Below are 21,297 nucleotides of genomic sequence, written 5' to 3'. Positions count from 1 at the left end.
TATCATTTACTTCACATTTTTGGAGCCAATGAAACTGTTCAAAGTTTTTGTTGTTAATATATTTCTGACATAACTCAATAAGGGTAATGAAGCCAAATATCTTCGCTTTTGCATCAACAAGAGTTTTATTTGTTCCTTGAAGTTTCTTATTTAATATATTCAGTTTTTCAAAGATATTGGCTAAATAACTCACAAATGCTTTACCATCGACTGTAAACAGATACTTCATTTCAGATTTGTCGCTTAAAAAATCCTTAAGTCACATAATATTTATTGACCGCAATTATTTAAGAATTTGCTTTTTTCTTTCGATTTTGTCACCGAAATCTTGCATTGCATTTAAATGGCCCAGAGCAAAAGGTTTAAACTCATGTCGAGTCCATTTTTGAATTGCCCCCCTTTACCCTCAAATTGCCCCCCAGTGGGGCGTGGGCCCCACATTGGGAAACACTGAATTAAACTATCTTCATATTTTTTAAAGCAAATTTAAGTTTTATATTATCAAGTATATTCTTCTCTTTCAGTTTCTTGATTTTCATGAAGTAGATGTTTTATTTGTATAAAATATGTTGTTCACTAAACACTGTTATGGTATAATTCTTCAGAAAAGAAACGACTTAAAAAATTCTGCAGAAAAGAAAACCAAAATTTTTAACTTCCCAAAAGAAAAATCCTTTTGCCTTGCTACAAGAACTCAATTGTGTTCTGCAACAATGTGGCCATGTTGCCCGTGATTCTGCAGTGGGGCTTTGAGAATGGCCAGCAATGATATCCAGTGGTTGAAGGCTGATGCTGTGTGCTTGAGCGGATAAAGGCGAATTATTGGTATTAAATTTATTGTTGTGTTTTTCTCCGAGAAAATAGTAACTTCGGTAAATCATGAAAAATTCCTGGAATTAGTCATGGATTTGAAAATCTAAAGTGTAGCAGATACCCTGCATTTATTTGGATAAAAACGGATTACAAATTTAAGAAACTTAAATAAATATAAATTTCAGTATTTTAATTATAAAAATGTAAGCCTTTGTTTTGTATTTCAGTTTTATTAAAAAGGCACATACTTCTAATGCACTTCAGTTCTTTTCTATTTAATAGGAAACTTACATTCAGTTCTTAGTAACATTTGAAGTTACTAAGTTAAGTAAAAACCAGTATTGAACCCAACTTACTATAACAGTGCTGTGAAGTGTAATTACAGTAATTATACTGTAACAGTGGAGTTATTGCATAATTATTATTTTTTTATGCTATATTGCTTTTTATTGAGAAAATTTCACAACTATTTTAGAAAGATTTTATTTAATTTGATATAATTTTCCTATTTCAGATATTTGAATAAATACTTGTAATGTGTGGTTTAATTATTTTAAAAGTGTAATTTTGATGTTCTTTTAACCTTCAAAACACATCATGTGATTACATAATTAGTTGGAAAATGAATCTAATTTACAAATATAGAAAAGACAAAAAGGTACATTTACAATTAAAACATTAAATCAAAATGGGAAAGCGCCTAAAGCAGCTAAAACCAAATTTACTTTATTTTAATTTAGATATACAAAAAAACAATTAAAGCAGGAAAAAGCAATAAATATCTAGATTACATAATTAAGGCATATTACTAAATAATAACTAAACTATATATTGCAGTTCATGTGAAAAATTTTAAAAATAGATTTACAACTTTCTTAGTTACTATACTCATTTCACACTTAGAGTGTAATTAGCTTTAACATTGAAAGACAAGATAGTATCAATCAGAGTCAGAATCTTATACAGAAGAATCCTATTTCTACCAGATTTTTTGAGAAATCTGAATAAACTGAACAAATCGGAAGAAACTAGATCAAGCGGAAGAAACTTAAAATGACCTATAAAATTTATTTTTTTTAAAAAACAGCTCTTTTCTTATTATTTATTTTAGTTTTGTATAGAATTTTTAGATTTGTATATCATATTATTTAAAAGTCAATTTGATTATTCTTACTTATTTTCAATTGTGAATTCAATATATGATTTGTAGAAGTGTATATATTAAGTATGTGATTCGTCAATTTAATTATTATATTTTAACAGTTTTTTATATAATTATAAAAAGAAATTTTTTTATACTCATTTATATAAAATATTGAAAAACTACAGTTATTTTAATTTCTTAGCAAATTCATTAAATTTATTTTTGTTTCCAAATGTTGGTTTTTAATTTTCACACTATTAAAAATTATATATTAAATAACTTATAAATAAATAGTATTATTTAAACTAGGATTGCAATTGTACACTTTTTAAAAAGTTTTTGTAACTTTGATATTTCTTTTTCAAAAACAATTTCTTTCATTTGGGTTGGAAGGAAACTATTTCTTTAAGGTTAATTTTTTTTTTTTTTTTTTTTTTTTTTTTGCTGAAATTTTTTTCATTGTGAATACTAGGAATGGAAGAAACTTGCCGTTCCTAGTGTCAACTTCCCTTAATGTAAAAAATGTTTTAAATTTCTTATGATAATAAATAATTTTTATTTATCTTACATTATTCTTTTCTAGATTGCATCCAAAATATTGAATATTGCCTGCTTTCCAAATCATAACTTCATGACTGCCATAATTCCTGTACAGCGCATGTTTTACCACGTGAAAAAATTGGTACTCAAAGGTTATAAAGTTGGGGTCATTAAACAAACAGAAACTGCCGCTTTAAAAGCTGCCAGTGACAAAAAGAATGAACTCTTTTCTAGAGAGCTTTATGCACTTTACACTAGAACTACTTTGATTGGTGAAGATATCCTTTTAAAGTTTTTTTTTAACCTCCTGAGTTCTATTAGATTTTGATAGTTCCTCTTGGTTCAATGCTTTACTTACTTTGCTACTTTTAATACAGTACAAAGTCCTGTATTAGGATGTCCGTTTTCTGGAAAAATCTTTTTTTTCTAAATGCTTTTTGATACTCAAAATAAACACATCTCTAATGAAACCTTTTTCTGGATAAGAAAAAAAAGTTTGCATTTTATTTTTATTTGGGATCTGTTATAAAACTTTATATGTAAAGAAAACAAATCCTCTTACTATGTTAACTTTATCCTCTTACTATGTTAACTATAACTAATCATTTATACTGCTTAATAAACATGGTTAAAAGTTGATGAAGAGACAAAAGCAATTAAAGAAACACAATTTTGGCTGAGAGAAATAAATTATGAATGTATTAATGAAGCTGAATATTGAAAATATTTGCTACAGACTTTGTTTTGGATTTATGTATGTTTTCATTCAAAAAATATATATTCAATTCTTTCCTTTATTTTTTATTATTATTATTAAACAGGATTGATCTACTTTTGGAACTTGAAGCTTGTAATTACCTGTGTTTTTAATTCTTCACATCAAATGAAAAAATTTATCTACTTACTTTTCCATTTTTCAGCTTTTCTTTTTCGTGTTTACTTAATAAATTTATCTGCCCTTATTACCAAACGGTATTTCTAATCTCTTATAAATCATTAACCAATTGTTGTAGGGTTCTGAAACTTGGACATCAACTACACTGAGCTAAAATAAATTTTAAACACTTTAATTAGTCCATTTGTGAGAGATGTTTCAAAAATGGTTTTTTCACATTAGTTAAACATAAGCCATTGTTGTAAATAGAACTGTAAACTATTCTGCATAATATTTTATTGCATGTTCTAATGTTTAATTATTTTTTACAAGCTCAATGTGAATGGCATGTGGATTGGTGCTATGTCATTGAATTAGCATTTCTAAAGTTATCTGAAACCACATGTTTATTTTCTTTACAGTTGTGTTTTTAAAACGGGTTTCTATAGAGCTAGTTCAAACAAAAAATTGTTACTTGTTTACTAAGAAGCAAAATCAATGGAGTTAAAATACTGATTGGTGCAGTTTTTAATAAATGCCAGATATACTAATATAGGTAATACTATACTGTGGTAATAGGTTTTTCACGATCCAAACTGAATAAGTACCAGAAAAAATTGCTTGATTGGGACTATCATGAGATGGCCTAAAGCAACAACTTGGAGCTAAATTATGTTGATAACAGTTTATCTTTATTTTTATGACATCAACTTTTAAAATAGTGTTATGCTTAATCTAATAATGTAAAGCCATTAGCTAGGGTAAAAAACAGGAAACATTAAAAAATGGAAACATTTTATCTTTATTTATTGTATCAGTATGTGTCTTTTAGATTTGTGCATGATTTCATAGTGTTGTTTAGATTTGTGGAGTGGGTTGTTGAAATTTTAAATCCAATTATGACATGGTGCGTGGCGTTTTTAAAAAGTGCTTAAAGGTGCTTATTTTCGATTTTCGTTATTTGAAAGCCCTCAAAAGTACTTTTTTCATTGGGTGTTTTTAAAAAGGGCTTAATTTTCCCTTTTCGAAAATTAGATTTTTTTCTTTAATGTGTCGATTTTTACCACATATTATGCAAAAGTGTGGTTTTCACATTGTTCTATTAAATGTTTTCACAGTTCGTTCAACCACAGTCTATTTTGTCGTACTGTCGGTCCATAGCGTATGAAAGCACCAATTATTTTACATGTTTTATGAACTATTTGCGAGTCCGTATGTGCATATATACTGAGCTGAGTTCAGTGAGATTATTACTATCTCATGTGCAACTCTGCTGCATTTTGCAAGTTACTCTCAGTTTCAGACTTCATTTAACACTCTCTAATATTGAACCGAAAAATCTCTTGATCTTTTTATAATACCTAATATAATCAAGAAAAGGATTCTTTGTCAGAAACTAGTTATTTTATCATGATCATGTAAAATCTGAAAATTATTTTGCATTTTGTTAATGTATATAGTGCTTAAAAATATTTTTTGAGTGCTTAAAAGGTGCTTATTTTTGTTGAAAGACTTGGCTATGCACCCTGTATGACTTAGGACATTCCCAAGAGCTTGAATAATTCTGATCTAAACTCAATTAAAATGTTCACCAAACTCCAGGAAAGTATTAATTGTTACAATATCACCTTTTTTGTATTGTATCTAAATTAGCACATATTAATTTAATTGATAATTTTATTGCTATTCTGATACTAATAAAAAAAACTCCATCTTAAGTTTCTATCCACTCTGTTAACAATAGAGTTTAACTTTCTGGTTATAAATATTCTAGCCATAACCAGAAACATCACAGACAATATGTCATAAACCTTATAATAACTTTGTAAAAATACTGGCAGCAAATACAATGTTGAGGTGTCAGGGCTCCAGGCAAACCATTGCTGCAGCATAAAAACACACTCTGGCCCCACCCCTGACCAGCAAGCATTTGGCAGGCAGTCAGTCAACACAAGCTGTTGTCCGTGAGGCAAATAAAATTTAAAAAAAAAAAAAAAAAAAAAAAAAAAAAAAAAAACTTAAGCTCGATCCACACAAACAAGAGATGGCTTAACTGTCTATAAACGCACACACAATAAAAAACAGTAATCTATATCATGATCCGCTAAAACACTGCCTCAACTACTACTCATAAGAAAAATAGGTAAAACACGCAACACAACATAAACAAAACATACATACCACACAAGCCTCACCACTGACCCTGCTCCCAGTCCCTGGGGACAGACAGTGAGTCCGGAGCTTTTCAGCTACCCGTGATGGCCATTTATGTTAAATGTTTTTAAAAAAAAATAAAAAAAAAAAATACCTGTGACGTGGCTAGCTATTTTATATTGTACTGTTATTGTCGATGTCCATTCTTTGTGGCTGTAATGTAACGCTGCTAGTTATCTATGTAAAATTAAATTGTCTCTACTAGGCCGGGATAGCCTGGTCAGTGGGGTGCCGGGCCCATGTCCAAGAGTTCGTGGGTTCGGTCCCTGCTGGTCGAAGACTCCCCGTGTAGTAAATGGTGACTGATGCACGTTAAATCTGTCGAGTCTCAAAGTCCTCCATGTTCCCATAACAAATCAATACCTCTGGGGGTACCGATCCAGGAGTTTCCTTGTCTTCTGGATTGGTTCAAAATTACAGGGCTACGGCGTTGAACATTTGTAGTTGTAAACCCAAAAATTGGGTCGACTGTTCAACGGCGGTCATAAAATAAAATAAAAAATAAAGTTTGAAAGCAGTTTTATATAAGCTCTTCTCTGTAGTTATATGCGATACAAATACATCTGACCTCATATTAAGTTTTACTGTTAGTACCAAATTTAGAAAGAGGAAAAAAATTTTCAGAGAAAATAAAGTGCTTTTATTAAAGGCTTAAAAATTCAGGGAAGAAAAGTAAAAAATAAAATAGTTTTAAAAAATTTAAAAAGAAAAAAAAATGCTTTTTATGGTTTTTCTTGAAAATGTAAGAAATAAAATATTGAGTGTAACTTTTAAAAAAATTAATTTAATCAGATATTTTGTTCATTTTTTATAAATTTTATCTTAAAATGTGTTGCAAGAATTTCTAATAAACTTCTTGAAGAAAGCAGATGAAACGCTGATAGTTTTCAAATATTAATAACATCAAATAAACTGACATTTCCACTACTTTTTTAAAACTTCTATTAGAAATTCTTTTAACGCATTTGAGTTAAAATTTACACAAAACGAACAAAATATCTGTAAAATTAACTGAGTCTATATCAAATCTATTTTTATAACTTGCACTAAATATTTTATACCTTACGTAAAGCCATAGAAAAGTTGCTGTTTTTTTTTAAATTTTTTAAAACAATTTTTTTTTTCATACTAAACAAAACAAAAAGCTTTTACAGATATGAAACTTTTTACTGTAATTAAATAGGTATTATTGTTAAATAATGAAGTAAGTTTTATTTATTGTACGAAATGAAGCTTTTCTTTTTTAAATATTGTAAAATGATTTTTCATTGATTAATTTATTCAGAAATTTCTATTCTTAAATTAATTTAAAAAAATTATATAATTATCTATGTTGAATTAAATATTTATTATAACTTAAAATTATAAATTCAAAAAAATAGTAAACATAATAAAAACATGATCTTTATAAGTCACATTAATGTCAGTCATAGGTCAAAAAAATTGTAGGCCATTTCAGTTTATGTTATTAGGGTAACATAGTTTTTATTTATTGTTTTTTTGTTGTTTTTAATTATATTTTATTGGAAAAAAAACTATACATATTTTTTATTTCTCTGTTTTGCATTTAAACTTCATATTCTCGAACTTATTATCTAGAATTTTATTGTCTTTAACTAGTCATACAATTTCAAACTCTTGAAGGTGATAGTGATTTAGACAATAAGGAAGTATATGATGCTGATATAAACTCAAGATGTCTGGTATGTGTCTTTGAGACTTCTTCAAAAGATAGAAAAGGATGTCAAATTAGTTTAGTGGTAATTATACATTTTAATTTACTTAGCTTTAAATTATTTAGTAGTTAAAATTGTGTTTTCAGTCTTCTTTCTTTTATTTTCTTCTGTTGTCTGTTTTTATTCTAAGTTAGAGCTGAAAAAAAACTGCTTTGGAAGAAATAGTTTTCTTCCAACCCAAATAGAAGAAACTCCTTGTCAAAAAAAATATATTAAATATTTTTAAAAAATTGAACAGTTGATAATTGATTAATAAAAATAATAGCATTCCAAGCTATTCAATGTATCATTTAAAAAAAATTGGAAGGAAAGAAAAAACAACAAATGGAAAGAAAAATAAATTTCTTTAAAAAAAAAGCCAAAATAAGTGTAGTATAGGTTTAGTTAAAATGAGTGTATCTCTTCTTTTAAAAGAACATTGCACTGAACGAAAGGAAAAAAAATTTTGCTTCGTTGTTTTGCTTATACCTTTTTGTACATTATCTTTTTTGTTTAAAAACTAATTTTGTAAAGGATTCAGGGTTTTCACAGGTCAGGGAAAACCTGGAATTGTCTGGGAATTTCATTTTAACTTCAAAAATCAGGGAAAGTTGCAATTTTTTTTCAAAAGCCTAGAATATTCCTATGTCATACCTGGAAAATAACCATTCTTAAAATTGTCAGTACTAGTAATCAATTATTGAGATTAGAGTTGAATAATTTGTTGTAGAAATTTCACATTCTAGTCAAACTGAAATATTCCCTTCCTCATTTAATATTATTTTCTCATTTAATATTACTTCCTCATTTAATATTTTACATTACAAATAATATAATCAAAGTTTTCTGATAAAAATATTGTCTCAATTTTCCTCAAACTTTACCTGGTATACCTGAAAAAGTCGAGGAATTTTTTTTCTGAAATTGAGTGGGAACCCTTGTTAGTACAATGAAAAGGAATTGAATTGATGAGAACATGAATGGAAAACTGGTAAAAAAAAAAAGTGCTTAGTTTGAGTCATTGATAACAGTATCACTAAAGAGAAAAGTAGTAATGGTATTCACTCGATGTGTGATTTATCGTATTCTTAATTTGAAGTTTTCTTTGAATTAATAATTCAAAGTTTTTACTTGTTTTTAATCGACACTAATATTTTTACTAATATAAATTTTATATCTTCAGGGTGTAAACCCGTCTTCTGGTGATTTATGGTATTCCTCATTTGACGATGAGCTGCCACTCAGGAACAGACTTGAAAGCTGTTTGCATCAGTTGAGCCCTTCAGAAATTTTATTACCTTCTGAAATCAGTAAAGAAACAGATAGTCTCATTAATGGTTACTGTTATGAGAGGTGAGTTTTCAATAATCTTAAAAAATGTTTCTTTTAAAGTTATTTTCTTGGATTGGATTTTTTTATTATCTTCCTCAGATAGGCTTATATGAAGAAAAAAAAACTTATTTGGAAAAATTTGTTTATTGTTCGAGAATTAGTTACAGCTTTAGCAGCAAGTATATGCATATTTCTTTAAGTATCATTCACTGAACCTCCCTAAAAGGATTTAAGCCAACTAAAAAAGAAATTGGAGAAGATAGAACTATACTGTACACTTTGCTGCATTCCCCTTATTTAGAAAACTGATTCCTTCTAACCAAGTTTCAAAATTAGTTTCAATTTTCATCTGTAGATAGTAATGCTAATTGACAACATTAAAATTTTTATGTTTATTTATTTTGTTCCGTGTTATTAAAGTTACGTATGTGAAAAAATTATTTTAAAAAATTTGATTGGTGAAATTAACAATTTAACTTCAAACAAATTTTCTACATTTATTGCAAATTCCTTATATATAAAAATACATATATATCTAATTTTTTTAATTTTAATTAAAATGACGGTAATTTTAATCAGTAATACAGTGGAGCATCGTTTATACGATTCCATAGGGACCACCGAAAAACGTCGTATAAACAATAACGTCGTATAATTGAGTTTCATTTCTAAAACTGAAACTAACTCTGTTTTCAGTTAATTTTAATGCTTAACGTGTTGATTACGTAAATTTCTAAATTAGACAAAGCAAAACAAACAAATAACCAAGGAAGAAAACTTGCAGTGAGCAATTTGAATGTATGTTACCTTTAATTATATCTTCTTGCGATTAGTTTCTACAATGCTTTGAATAGCTAGTTGAACTTACTGTTTTCTATGATGCAATTTTAGATTTCTAATCACGGCCAAATCTAATGGCTGAAGCGCACTTGTGCAATTTGCAGAAAAAAAAGAGAACTTTTACATTTTCCAAAATAATTAGTATCCGATGGGTGCGCTAGACATTGGTCGATGAATAGCAAAATTTTTCGTTTTTGCCTCTTCATAACATTGTCTAGTTTTTTCAGTCATCTAGTAAAAATTACGGTCGTCATCCAAGCATTCTTGTTGGCACCCTTTTCTGTATCATTCATGTTGACAAATTCCGCCCTTTTTTAAAATACGCAGAAAAATAAAAAATTAAATAAACGTTAACAAAATCTAAAAACCGATGTATAACCGATTCTGTGCATCGTATAAACGATCTATTTTTACATTAAAATGAATAGGAATGATTTGGGACCACACTAAAACGTCGTATAAGTGATCGTCGTATAAACGATGCTCCACTGTATCTGTGAAATAGTTTAGAAATTTACTCTGAAAATCTCTTAGAACTCTGTTTTATCTGCAGTGGTCACCATGAAGTAGCAAGAATAGGATTTGATAACCAACTATTGTAACTGGGCTTCCTTATATTGTTACTTTTTGAAATATTAAATATTGAAAAAATATTTTGATCTTATCCATGTTGGTGACATAATGAGGTGCAATATAATACAAAATTACTTCACATCACACTCATTTTAAAGAAAATATTTGAAAAAGCAAACACCTTAATTGATTTTAATTTTGAAATTTCTAGGTCAGCTAGACTGGAAAAAATGAAAGCTAACTTTTTTGAATTTTCATCAGCATTGGAAAAGGTTTCAAGGTTTTATAATCAAGCAGCTGTTTCTGAAGAATCGCCTTCCAAAGATAGTATCATGCAGAAAATATTATCTCTTCCTTCTGGGATAGTTTCCTGTTTGTCAGCTATTGTTGAATACTTATCAAGCTTCAAACTGGAGAGCATTATGAATAATATTATGTGAGTCATGAATTCAATTCCATTCATAAAAATGAATTATACATTAACATATTTTTAAAATTGCTATTACAATGTTCACTGGTTTGTAAATTCACTTGATAGTAAAATCAACTGTTTATTGTCATGAAATTTCCTCCAACAAAATCATTTATGCAGGGAGGGCATTGTGAGTAACCCTGCATCTGATAATACAGTCAGAGATAGAGAACCTTCAAGGGACCGAAATTTTGTTCACTATATTCGTTCCACAAACAATTTTAACTAATAGTTCAGAACTCCTTCTTTTTAGTATACATTATTGAGATAAATAACCAATAAAATGAAATACAAAAATGACTGAAAAATAGTAGTAACAAAAAATGTGTTAACTTGCTTTTATTTTTCATACTCTTGGTCTTGTGTAAAAAAAAGAAAAAATTTTAAAAATTAGTTATCTTTAACTGATGGGAAAAACTGATTCAGGGAAAAATTTGTCCATGCATCTGCCTGGCTTGGCCTTTGGTTAGGGATGGAAAAGTGAGATAAAAGAAGCAAACAATAAAAAATGCTTATTGCTACATTCCACTCTATAAATGATTTTAAAAATCAGTATAAGTATTTATTTTGAAGTAGACATTTCAAAATTATGACAAAAAAAAGTGAAGACGAAAAGCCAGTCGAAGAAAGAAAAAAGTTCTATATATCCAACTTCCTCACACTTTTGGTTCCACAAAATCCACAAAAAATTACATTATAGGTACATAGCAAGGCATGGGACTGAACATTTCGTTCACTATATCTGGGAGTTCACTATAGCGGGGTTTGACTGTATTAGAGTTTTTTAAGTTATCAGAATTGAGACCACCAGACTTTGGAACCAAAATAACTATGTCAGTCTGAGAAATTTTCTAAAAATGAAATTTAGCCCCAAAATCAAATGCGCTCTGCAGCATTCACTTTTTAAGAAATCGCTCATTCTCGGATGTTTTATGGCAGACAATATCGGGTCCTTTTTCAGCTTCACCTAAGGGATAAATTACTTTTAATCACTTTTAGAGAGATGGAGTCTTAAATTTATTTTTAAAATACAAGATCTGATGCAGTGTAGGTGGTAAGAGATTTTTCCTATGATTGAAAATACTCTGTTTAGTTCTTCGTCTTAACTGGCAAATAGTAAAGATTTTCTTTCTCTTTTGCAAACCTTAGCAAGGAATAATTGAAAATAAGCAATTTTTATGTTATTTACTTTAACCGTATTGATTTGAAATTTGAATTAAAATAGTTTCACTTACTTGTTCAAAAAGTTTTATTAGAAGTTAAACTATATAAAGTTGCTTTAATGATTTCTTTTTTCGTACAAAATAGTGCGCAAGACTGAAGAATTACCATCCATTTTTTTTTTTTTATGAGGGGTTTTTAAATTCTGTTAGTGAACTGAAACGCTGATTTGAATTAAAATCTTCCAGTACCAATTAATCACACTAAGCAACAGACACTGTTTTTATTTCTAAAAATTTGTGTATAATATTTAAGGAAAGAATCATTCTTTTTTAACATATGGGGTGTGACAATTAAATAACTGCACTAGTGTTAAAAATTAGCTTTATTGAAAACATTTACAAATACCAGTTAGTCCTCATCACTATACTCCCCTTCCCTATCTATACATGGCTGCATATGAGTTTTCCACTATTTAAAGCAGCACTACAGGTCATTAGGTGTCACCTTCTTCAGAAATATGCTATTTTTGCATTCACTGTTAAAACATGAACTGGAATTGATTTAAAACACAACTTAAATATTAAAGCAAGGAACTAGAACTTAATTAAAACACAACTCTGTTTGAAAAAACTACCAATACTGACATTAAAAACTTAACAACTTTTTAATAATCTTAAACATAATAGTTCTACCAATTAATAAACATCATACTCAAGAACAAACCAAAACTGAAAGAAACTGGATCACTTAAAAAATGCAACAATAACGAAGGTGCACCTACATCACCCATCATTTTTTAATTTATTATTGTTTTCAAATTCCAGAAAAATTAATTATCTAGTTCATCGCTTTTAACATTCGCCTCTTACATAGGCTGAAAATGTGTTTCTTTCAATGAAATTTTCACTTTTGTAGACAGGTAGAAGGTGCATGGATACTCGAACACAGTAAAGAATTCTTTTTTTTTTTNTTTTTTTTTTTTTTTTTTTTTTTTTTTTTTTTTTTTTTTGTCAAGACCTGTTTTATAGAGAATGCAATGTCTTGGTGCAAAATCCTCATGTTGTTATTCCAGAAATCTGGCCTTTTCTTCGTCACAACTTCTCTAGGTTTTCTTAGGACCTCTATGTTGTACTGCTGGTTTACTGTTTGGCTTCCGTTAACATCGAATTAACTCCAATAACACGTTTCTCCACACATATGATGAAGTTCAAGTTCTTCTGTAAAGCGTTCTATGATGTCAGAGCAAATGTTTTTTCTGTTCATTTTTTGCTTGCATGTCAGGTTTTGCTCAAACCTTCGTCTTAAAGTCTTCCATGAAATAATAATATCTGACATTAGTTTGAACACTCAAACGTCGGTTTTCATACATGATTATATTAATTTTATAATGTTTTCATCAGCTCTTAAGGTCACAAGATGACCAGAACATTAATCATCTTCAACAGGCTCCCGACCTTCCAAGAATTGCTTGTGCCATTCCGAAATTTGACTACGTGACATCCAATTAAATTCTGTTAATTTTAATTTTTTGAGGAATTTCAAATTAACTTTCTGATTGATTTTTAAGCTAATGATTCTTGCACTTTGACACAGCAATGTCTTACTTAAGCAAGGGTAGAAAACAAACTAAATTGGATAAAGGGATAGAATACCATGCCACAAGCAACAAAAGAGTCAGGGACAAGTAATTATTGTTTCAACTCCCCCACTCCAAACCTAACAACTAGGGCATGCACGGTCCGGTTATTTATTTGTCACACCTCGTATATAGAACGGTTCAAATATTGCGTTAGAAACCAACAGGGGAGGAGGCTTGTTATTTGCTTATTTTTATTAATAAAAGTGAGGGGGAATCCATGAATGTCAGAAACAGGCTTAAGTAATATTTGAATGGTCCCTATTACATATACAACTCTACTGGATTTTCCAGTAGACTACTGGATTTTGCCAATTTCTCCTGGTCTACTGGTTTATTTAAAATTCACCTGGTTTTGGTACATTTTAGAAAATTCCGTAAAATTGAGTAAGTTTCCTTTAAAAAGCCTTTTTGAAATTAATTTTTTGTGCAGATTATTGCTTGCTTGAATAATTAAAAAGTATTACTAATACATACTTAAATTATAGAAATCAATTAAAAGCATTTTTTGTTCTAACATGTTCAGTTTATTTTTACTCACAGAATTCTTTTTAAATTAATTAAAAAAATCTTTGAACTATGTTTGATGAATTAAATCCCTATTAATATTCAAAATTATGAGTAAACATAATACATATCATTTCAAGTATGTTTAATGCCAATCATAACTGTAGAATATTGCAGTTTTTTCTACTTTGATGACTATAAAAATCCCTAGAATTTCCTACTTCTAAAATATTTAGTACATTATGCAACAATTATCGTGATTACTTATTATTTCGTAAAATCTACTGGATTTTTTTCTCTCTATGTTGGCAGGTATGCTATTATAGAGAAAAGTTTTTAACAGTAAAGCATTCTTCATAAGTAATTAATTTTATTTTATTTTTTAGAGACATGAAACCATTAGTATGTGAAGAATTCATGGTTTTGACTGCAGCAACATTAAAAGGTTTGGAAATCATGAGAAATAACATCTCCCATTCAGAACATGGAAGTCTTTTTTGGGTGTTGAATAAAACCTTCACAAAATTTGGTGAAAGATTGCTAAAATCATGGATTTCAAAGCCACTCAAGAATATAGGGTGACTTAATTAATTTCTTTATTTTAATTCTTTCACTTTTTGCTTATCATATGTTTATTTCAGCTTCTTTTTTCAATTCCTACTATTAGTTCACACTCTCCCCATATCTTGTTCAAATTTTCAATTGTTAATGAAATACTTTTTATTCATTCACTCAAGTTCAAATAAATTTTTTTAAACTTGTGGTGGATGACACTTGATGTCAATAATAAAGTTTCTTCAAATATTAATTCATTCATTAAATAGGGATGAGCGAAAAACGAAATGGAATTATCTGATTGGTTAGTCATTGTTTTAAATTTCACTATAAACGATTCAGTTTTTCATATATTTCAAAAATTCTAAGTTATAGCTCTATTTGAACAAACAAAAAAATAGTCTATTGTGCATCGTTAAATATTTAATTATTCTATATTCGCTGTGTCAGATAAATTGAATAAAGAACATTGTGTGGTCCAAGTCACCAAATTTATACTTTTATAGTTGTCTGATAACGCACGCCTTTTTTTCAATTCCTACTATTAGTTCATTTTCTCCCTATATATATTTATATATCTTGTTCAAATTTTCAGTCGTTAATAAAATACTTTTTATTCATCCATTCAAGTTCAGATACATTTTTTTAAATTTGTAGTGGATAACACTTGATGTTAATACAGTTTTTTCCAATATTAATTCAACAGTTAAGTTTAATTAATTCATTTTAGTTTTGTATGGGAGAAAAAAAGTTTAGTTATTTAATAAAAAGCTACTAAATAAAATTTTTCTTTGTTAACCTCGGTAGGAATTGACTTTAAAAAAAATTATATTACTTTGTTCTACCTTCATTCCTGCAAGGTTCTTCTGGGACTATTCTCATAACAATAAATATTATGTGAATGACTCCTATTTAATATGTTTTGAAGTAACCTCCTCCACTTGATGGAATCTTGTACTTGGCTGTACTTGAAGTTCAGGTTCAGACTTAAAAGCTCAAAATCATAAATCTTTCAATTTTAAACTTTTGCTAGAATTGCAATGAAATCTAAAAAAATTGAATTATTTTACTTGCTTATACCTATTTTTTTAATTCAAATCTTTTCTCACTTTATAGTTTTTTTTCTTGTCTGTGAATTTGTGTTCATCACTAATGAAGCGAATAAACATTCTAAATGATTGACTTTATATTTGTCTACTTCAAAAAGCTATTCAACTATTAGTAGATTTTATTTAATTTATTTTATAATCACTGTTAAACAGCCGACCCCATTTTGGGTTTATGACTACTTACTAATGTTCAACTCCATAGCCTTGTAATTTTGGTCTCAATCCAGAAAACAAGGAATTTCCTGGATCAAGTGTTGGACAAAATTTGTCATCGTGGAGGAATTTTTTATGTAACTATCCCGAATTTGCGTTATATGAAGAGGAAAACCATGAAAATTTCCCTCGGTTAGTCTGACAGCAAGGGGACTCTAACCCAAGATCTGTTTACCTCTGAGGATCTTTAACTTCAGCACAGAATTGGTGCGAACCGGGTGCGGAATTTGAATCAGCCGCCATTGCTGTGATTCGAACCCGGTTCAACTCATTGGGAGGCGAGCGCTCTATCCCCTAAGCTACCAAGGCTCTTTATCTTGTGGATGTTGGAAAAAGCAGGTGTTTGGTAAGTATAGCTATTTTCCAATATACCTCTGGCCGATGTGCCCTGCACTTTGGAGCTGCCCAACTTCTATGTCCAATAGTGCCCCGCCTTTATAAAAATATCTGGACATGCTTAAAGAGTATCAACTATTCATTTCGAATTTTCTCTTGTAAATGGAAAACTTTACCATTCTTCTCTTTTGAGTAATTGTTAACGAGCTAGTTTATATTATTTACATACATTTAAAATTATGTTTTGTAATATTGTACTAAAAGAATTCTTTATTTATAGGGGGATTGAGGAAAGGCTAGATATTTTGAGTGAGATTCTGTATTCAGAAACTGTTGTTTACAAAGCAGTTGGAAAACTGCTTAACAAGTTGCCAGATTTAGAAAGGGTTCTTTGCTCAGTTTTTTATCAAAAGGTATCTCCAAAATCTGCATTTCTCTTTATCATCTCTAAAGGGTCATTATTTATCATTTGTTTTATTGTTTGAGACTAAATTCTATTATAATTTGTTTTTGCTTCAATGCAGTTTGAATAGGCAAAATCTTTAAATTTTGTATGTAAGAATATTTTTTTGATAATTTTAAGTAATCTTTGTTTTTAAAAATATCTTAAAGTATTGATAGCTTCCACAGGGATTGTGTTAAGAGTAGCAAGAAGTCTTGATATCAAATAAAGTTTTTCTTAAATATATGAAAAAGCAGCGTAGTCGCGTAGGAAAAATAAACGGGTGTACCGATGCAAAATAGAAGTTTTTATTAAGCAATTATTCTATAAGGCAGTGATTCTCAGCCTTTTTTTTTTTTTTTGTCGAGGCACATTTTTAACAATTTCAAAATCTGACGGCACGCAAAGAAAAAAATACGTTTAAAAGTTGTTCACTTACCTATAATGTAAAATAGTTTACAGATATAATTTTGAATGTAAAATGAAATAATATGTTCTACAAAAACAACAGTACATTTATTGAGGGATTAATCACAAATTAATAATAATACTTTTAATAAGAAATTAGAGCCTGGCATTTTTTGATAATTTGTTATTATAACTATAAATTGCATAGCTTTTTTAGCAGAAAACAACAAAAATTATTTTTAAAAAATTAAGATATGTGTGTTAGCAGAACAGCACTTCATCAGGGGACACGCTGCCTGCCAACACACAGGAGCCTTTCTGTTGTCAGTGGTGAAACAAAAAACTGAATGTGCCTCGAGGCCCCATAATGGAAAATCAAATAAGAAAATTCAATTAGAAAAAATGGAATATAAATGCAAAAAAAATTAAATGAAAAACAATCACAAAGTAAATCTTAATCTTAAAAGTATACAAACTAAGACATAATAAAGAAATGCCCATAAATCAGAAAAATAAATAAAGATAAAGTTAAAGTTAGAATAGTTGTATATCAGTTTTTGGTTTCACCACTGACAACAAAAAGGCTCCTGTGTGTTGGTAGGCAGTGTGTCCCTTAATGAAGTGTTGTCCTGCTAACACACATATCTTAAAACTTTTTATACTTTTTGTTGTTTTCTGCTAAAATTGTTTTTCTGGTATCACTGTGTATATATAATTGTTATCACTGGTATAGAATGCAAGACACCGAGCAATCCAAGATTGAAGTGCTTCTGTCTGAAAAACTAGGGAAAATGTTGCAAACAAGTTCCAATGAACTCCTAAAGCACATGCAAAAAAGGAAACGTTATTAATTACAATTGGTCCATTAAATGGGCCAAGGGAATTTTTCGGTTCTCACAGCTCAGTTTAAGAGAAAACTTAAAATGTTAATTCAAGCATACTTGATTCCAAAAGTAGAATAAAAGGCAGGATGCGAATGAAAAAGTGTGAGAAAGTGTTTGATTTTAAATAATAAACTAAGAAGAAGAATTTAGAGAAAAAAATAACATAAAAAAATTAGTGTAGGATTTTCATGTTATATTGAGGTTTTAAAAATTTTAATGATTTCTAACTTACTTGCCCCTCTACCCCCCTCCCAAAAAATTATGCTGCATACAGAAGAAATAGAAATAAAAATCCACCATCCTGTTGATCCAGGGGCACAATGGGATCTTTTATTAAAAGGCTGCTGACTTCATAACATTCAACAAAGTTTTTTTTTTTTTTTTTTGCACAGAGCTGTCAATTTACACAGTTTTTTTTTTCTTTACTTGATTTTTTTTATGGCTATTTATTTTAATACAATTGTACTAATCAATATTTTTCCCTTGTAATTGAAATTCATTAACTAATTTAAATATCTAAATCTGGAAAAAATGTTTTTTCTTTATTTTTTATTGGTCTTATTATAATTTAGTTAATATATAGTTTCTTTTATCATAGTTCATTTAACTTATATTTTTTTCATTGTTATTGAAATTTTTTTCTCAAATTTGAATGTCTAATTCTGCTACTCGTTTTTTTTTACTATTTTGTTGCTGTTATTATGATTTAGTTTCTGCATAGTTGTTTATTTTATCATAGTTTCTTTCCTGTTTTGAATATCTAAATACTTCGATATTATTTGATATTATTTAAATAATCTTTTTCTGACTTAAAATGTTCAGTAATATATAATTAATTTTGTCTCTTCCAAATATTCTGAACTCGTTTTTGTAATTTCTTTTCTGTAGTGCTCATGTTGTGACTTTCTGAAGCTTACTGAAGCTCTTACAAAAATTTACATGGAGCTCAGTTCTATATCTGATAAAATAAAGAGTGAAATCAAAGTACCTCGAATTAAGCATATTCTCTCTGATATCACACGTTTGTTGAGTGATGTGGAAAAGTATTTGCTAAATATAGATCCTGAAGCAGCAAAGTAAGATTTTATTATCATTATTTGTTTTGCAGATAAGGGATCAATGGTCATATACTTACAAATAATTTTTGTAATATTGTCCTTCATTTTTCTTAAACTTGTAATAATTTTTTCTTCTTTTATTTTGAATTCCTTTTTTGTGTGTGTGTTTTTATCTTATATTATGCGTTTTATGTACTTTCAGCTTATGTGCAGTTAATAATTCAAACGAAAGGAAAAAATTTTAACATTCTCGAATTATGCTTAATTTTACTTGTTTAAAGTTAATCTATTCTTGTAATATTATTAAACAATTGTATTATCCAAGTTTAGTTTTCTATAATTTTTTTCTTGTTCCCTCCACCGTTGTGGAAGAAATAAATTTCTTAAAAACGAAATTATTTATTTAACTTTGTTTATTAAAACAAGTAAACGAAATGTAAACCCAATTACTTTTTATTTAGGAATTTCTTTTATTCATTTGTGTATAACAAAATTATTTCATTTTCATAGGACTGGTGACAAAACCAAAATCTTTCGTGACTTATCTATGTTTCCTGAGTTGGAAAGATGTAAAGATGAAATTTCCAATTTGGAAGACAAGTTAAATGAGTTGAAACCTGATATATGTAAAACCTTAAGACTGATAAGCATTAAATATGCCACAGTTGCTGGGCAAAAGGTTTGTTCAAATTTCTGAAAAATTAATTTTAAGATTAAAATATATTATAAATGTTTTGGTCCATTGCATAGTTTTTTCATAATTTTTTTTTTCTCTTTCAATTTGCAAATTTGAATTTTGATTTCAAAGTATAAATTATATTGAGTTTTTTTTTCTTCTTTGCAATACAGTGGCTAATTTATTTAATTCTTTTGACAGTTTTTAATTGAAGTTCCTAATAGTAATTTGAGCCGTGTCCCAAAAGATTGGATAAAAGTTAGTGCGTAAGTTATTTTTCTTAGTTTTCTTTGTAACGATATGATGTGTTTTGTAATGACCATTCTTAATATGTTTTTTTTTTTTAGAATCCATTTCCAGAATGATTTTTTTAAAGGAAATTATCATGTCAAGGGTTGGTAATTGTTAATTCAGACAGATAAAAACAAAAACACTTATCAAGGTGGTGGCAGTCCAAAGAAAGGGAATTTAAATTAAATATCCAAACAATCAGAAAAAATTAATTAATTTGAATTTGAGGTGCCTAAAACTCCAATATTTTTTTCAAAAAAATTAAATCTTTTTAAAATATTATATATTTTTAATTCTAATGGTAATGATCAATATTTTTTATGCATAATAGTAAGCCAAAATCAAAAATTAATACTAAAACTTAAGCCACTGGTTACAAAAAGGAGAAAATCTCAATACAAAGCATCAAAGTCAGTCGATGTTTTTACAGATTAATGAAATACATAAAATCAAACCTTATGAAAGGAAAAATAAAAAACTAGAAATTTATAAATGTTTTATTAGATTCATGCTCTTTTACTCATCAGAAACTTGGACAGTGACACAAAAGAATGATAATACCGCTAGATTCATTGAGCTATAGTTGGCAGAGTGCAAATTGATAGCGTTTAGCACAGATGCTCAAATCTAGAACTTTATTGTGCTTTTAAAGAACCTAGCGTCATCAAAAATATAAAAAGCTGAAGAATAAAATGGGCTAGACACCTTGTTAGAATGAACAATGTACGATCAACACAACAAATATTCTAGGATAAGACCGTTGGCATAAGAGCTAGGGGTTGACCCAACCTCAGGTAGGTTGACTGCCTAGATAGGGATTTCACCATCCTGACAGTGGATGACCATAGCAAACAAAAGAGTAACCTAGAAGAAGATTCTTGAAAAAGGCTTGGGCCCAACCTAGATAAGGAAATGTGACAAATCACTTTTGAGTCTGGAAAATAAGCCGAAATCTGTTTATGTACCTGTTAAAGCTTGAATGTGTTTCTCATTATTGGCATTAAATCTTTATGTTTTTTCCTGCAAACTAATATGTCTTGATGTTTTTAATTCTTCCTTCCTGATTGTTGATCTGTCACATTTTGATTGCATAGCTGTTTTTTGTTTGCTTAAACATTAATTCATGACCTCTTGTGTGAATATATTTTAGATTTCATTTTTCAGAAGAATTCTAACATTGAACTAAGGAAGTTTTTTAAAAACTCCTTGGTTTTTTTTGTTTTTTTTTTATATATAATTTTGTAAATGGACTTCTTCCTTTTAAGGACAAAGCAGGTTTCTCGCTTTCGTTCTCCAGAAATCATTAAATACTGCAAGCAACTAGATCAACAAAATGAGCTCTTGTTCATGCATGCAAATGAAGCCTGGTGTAAATATCTAAAGTAAGTAATGTGCTTAGTTAGTTGTGTCAGATTTCATAATTTAAAAACATTGTCTACATTAATTCATCAGGGTGGCCACCCACCTGGAAAACCTGGAATTATCAGGGAATTTTTTTATA

At 28.7% G+C, this 21,297-nt stretch overlaps 1 protein-coding gene across 1 annotated transcript in view; it reads left to right on the top strand.

Annotated features, from left to right (window-relative positions):
- Positions 1 to 21,297, top strand: part of LOC107437796 (DNA mismatch repair protein Msh3) — a 45,343-nt gene that overhangs the window by 8,780 nt on the left and 15,266 nt on the right. Inside the window, exons 4-13 of the mRNA XM_043040836.2 lie at positions 2,541 to 2,775; positions 7,212 to 7,345; positions 8,484 to 8,653; positions 10,257 to 10,481; positions 14,211 to 14,402; positions 16,318 to 16,450; positions 18,660 to 18,847; positions 19,340 to 19,508; positions 19,707 to 19,771; positions 21,062 to 21,178. Of these exons, the coding sequence (XP_042896770.1) occupies positions 2,541 to 2,775; positions 7,212 to 7,345; positions 8,484 to 8,653; positions 10,257 to 10,481; positions 14,211 to 14,402; positions 16,318 to 16,450; positions 18,660 to 18,847; positions 19,340 to 19,508; positions 19,707 to 19,771; positions 21,062 to 21,178 (1,628 nt within the window). The remainder of the gene's footprint in view (positions 1 to 2,540; positions 2,776 to 7,211; positions 7,346 to 8,483; positions 8,654 to 10,256; positions 10,482 to 14,210; positions 14,403 to 16,317; positions 16,451 to 18,659; positions 18,848 to 19,339; positions 19,509 to 19,706; positions 19,772 to 21,061; positions 21,179 to 21,297) is intronic.

The sequence above is a fragment of the Parasteatoda tepidariorum genome, chromosome 7, assembly GCF_043381705.1.
Source record: "Parasteatoda tepidariorum isolate YZ-2023 chromosome 7, CAS_Ptep_4.0, whole genome shotgun sequence".
NCBI lineage: Eukaryota > Metazoa > Arthropoda > Arachnida > Araneae > Theridiidae > Parasteatoda > Parasteatoda tepidariorum.
This window is presented reverse-complemented; position numbering and strand designations above follow the sequence as displayed.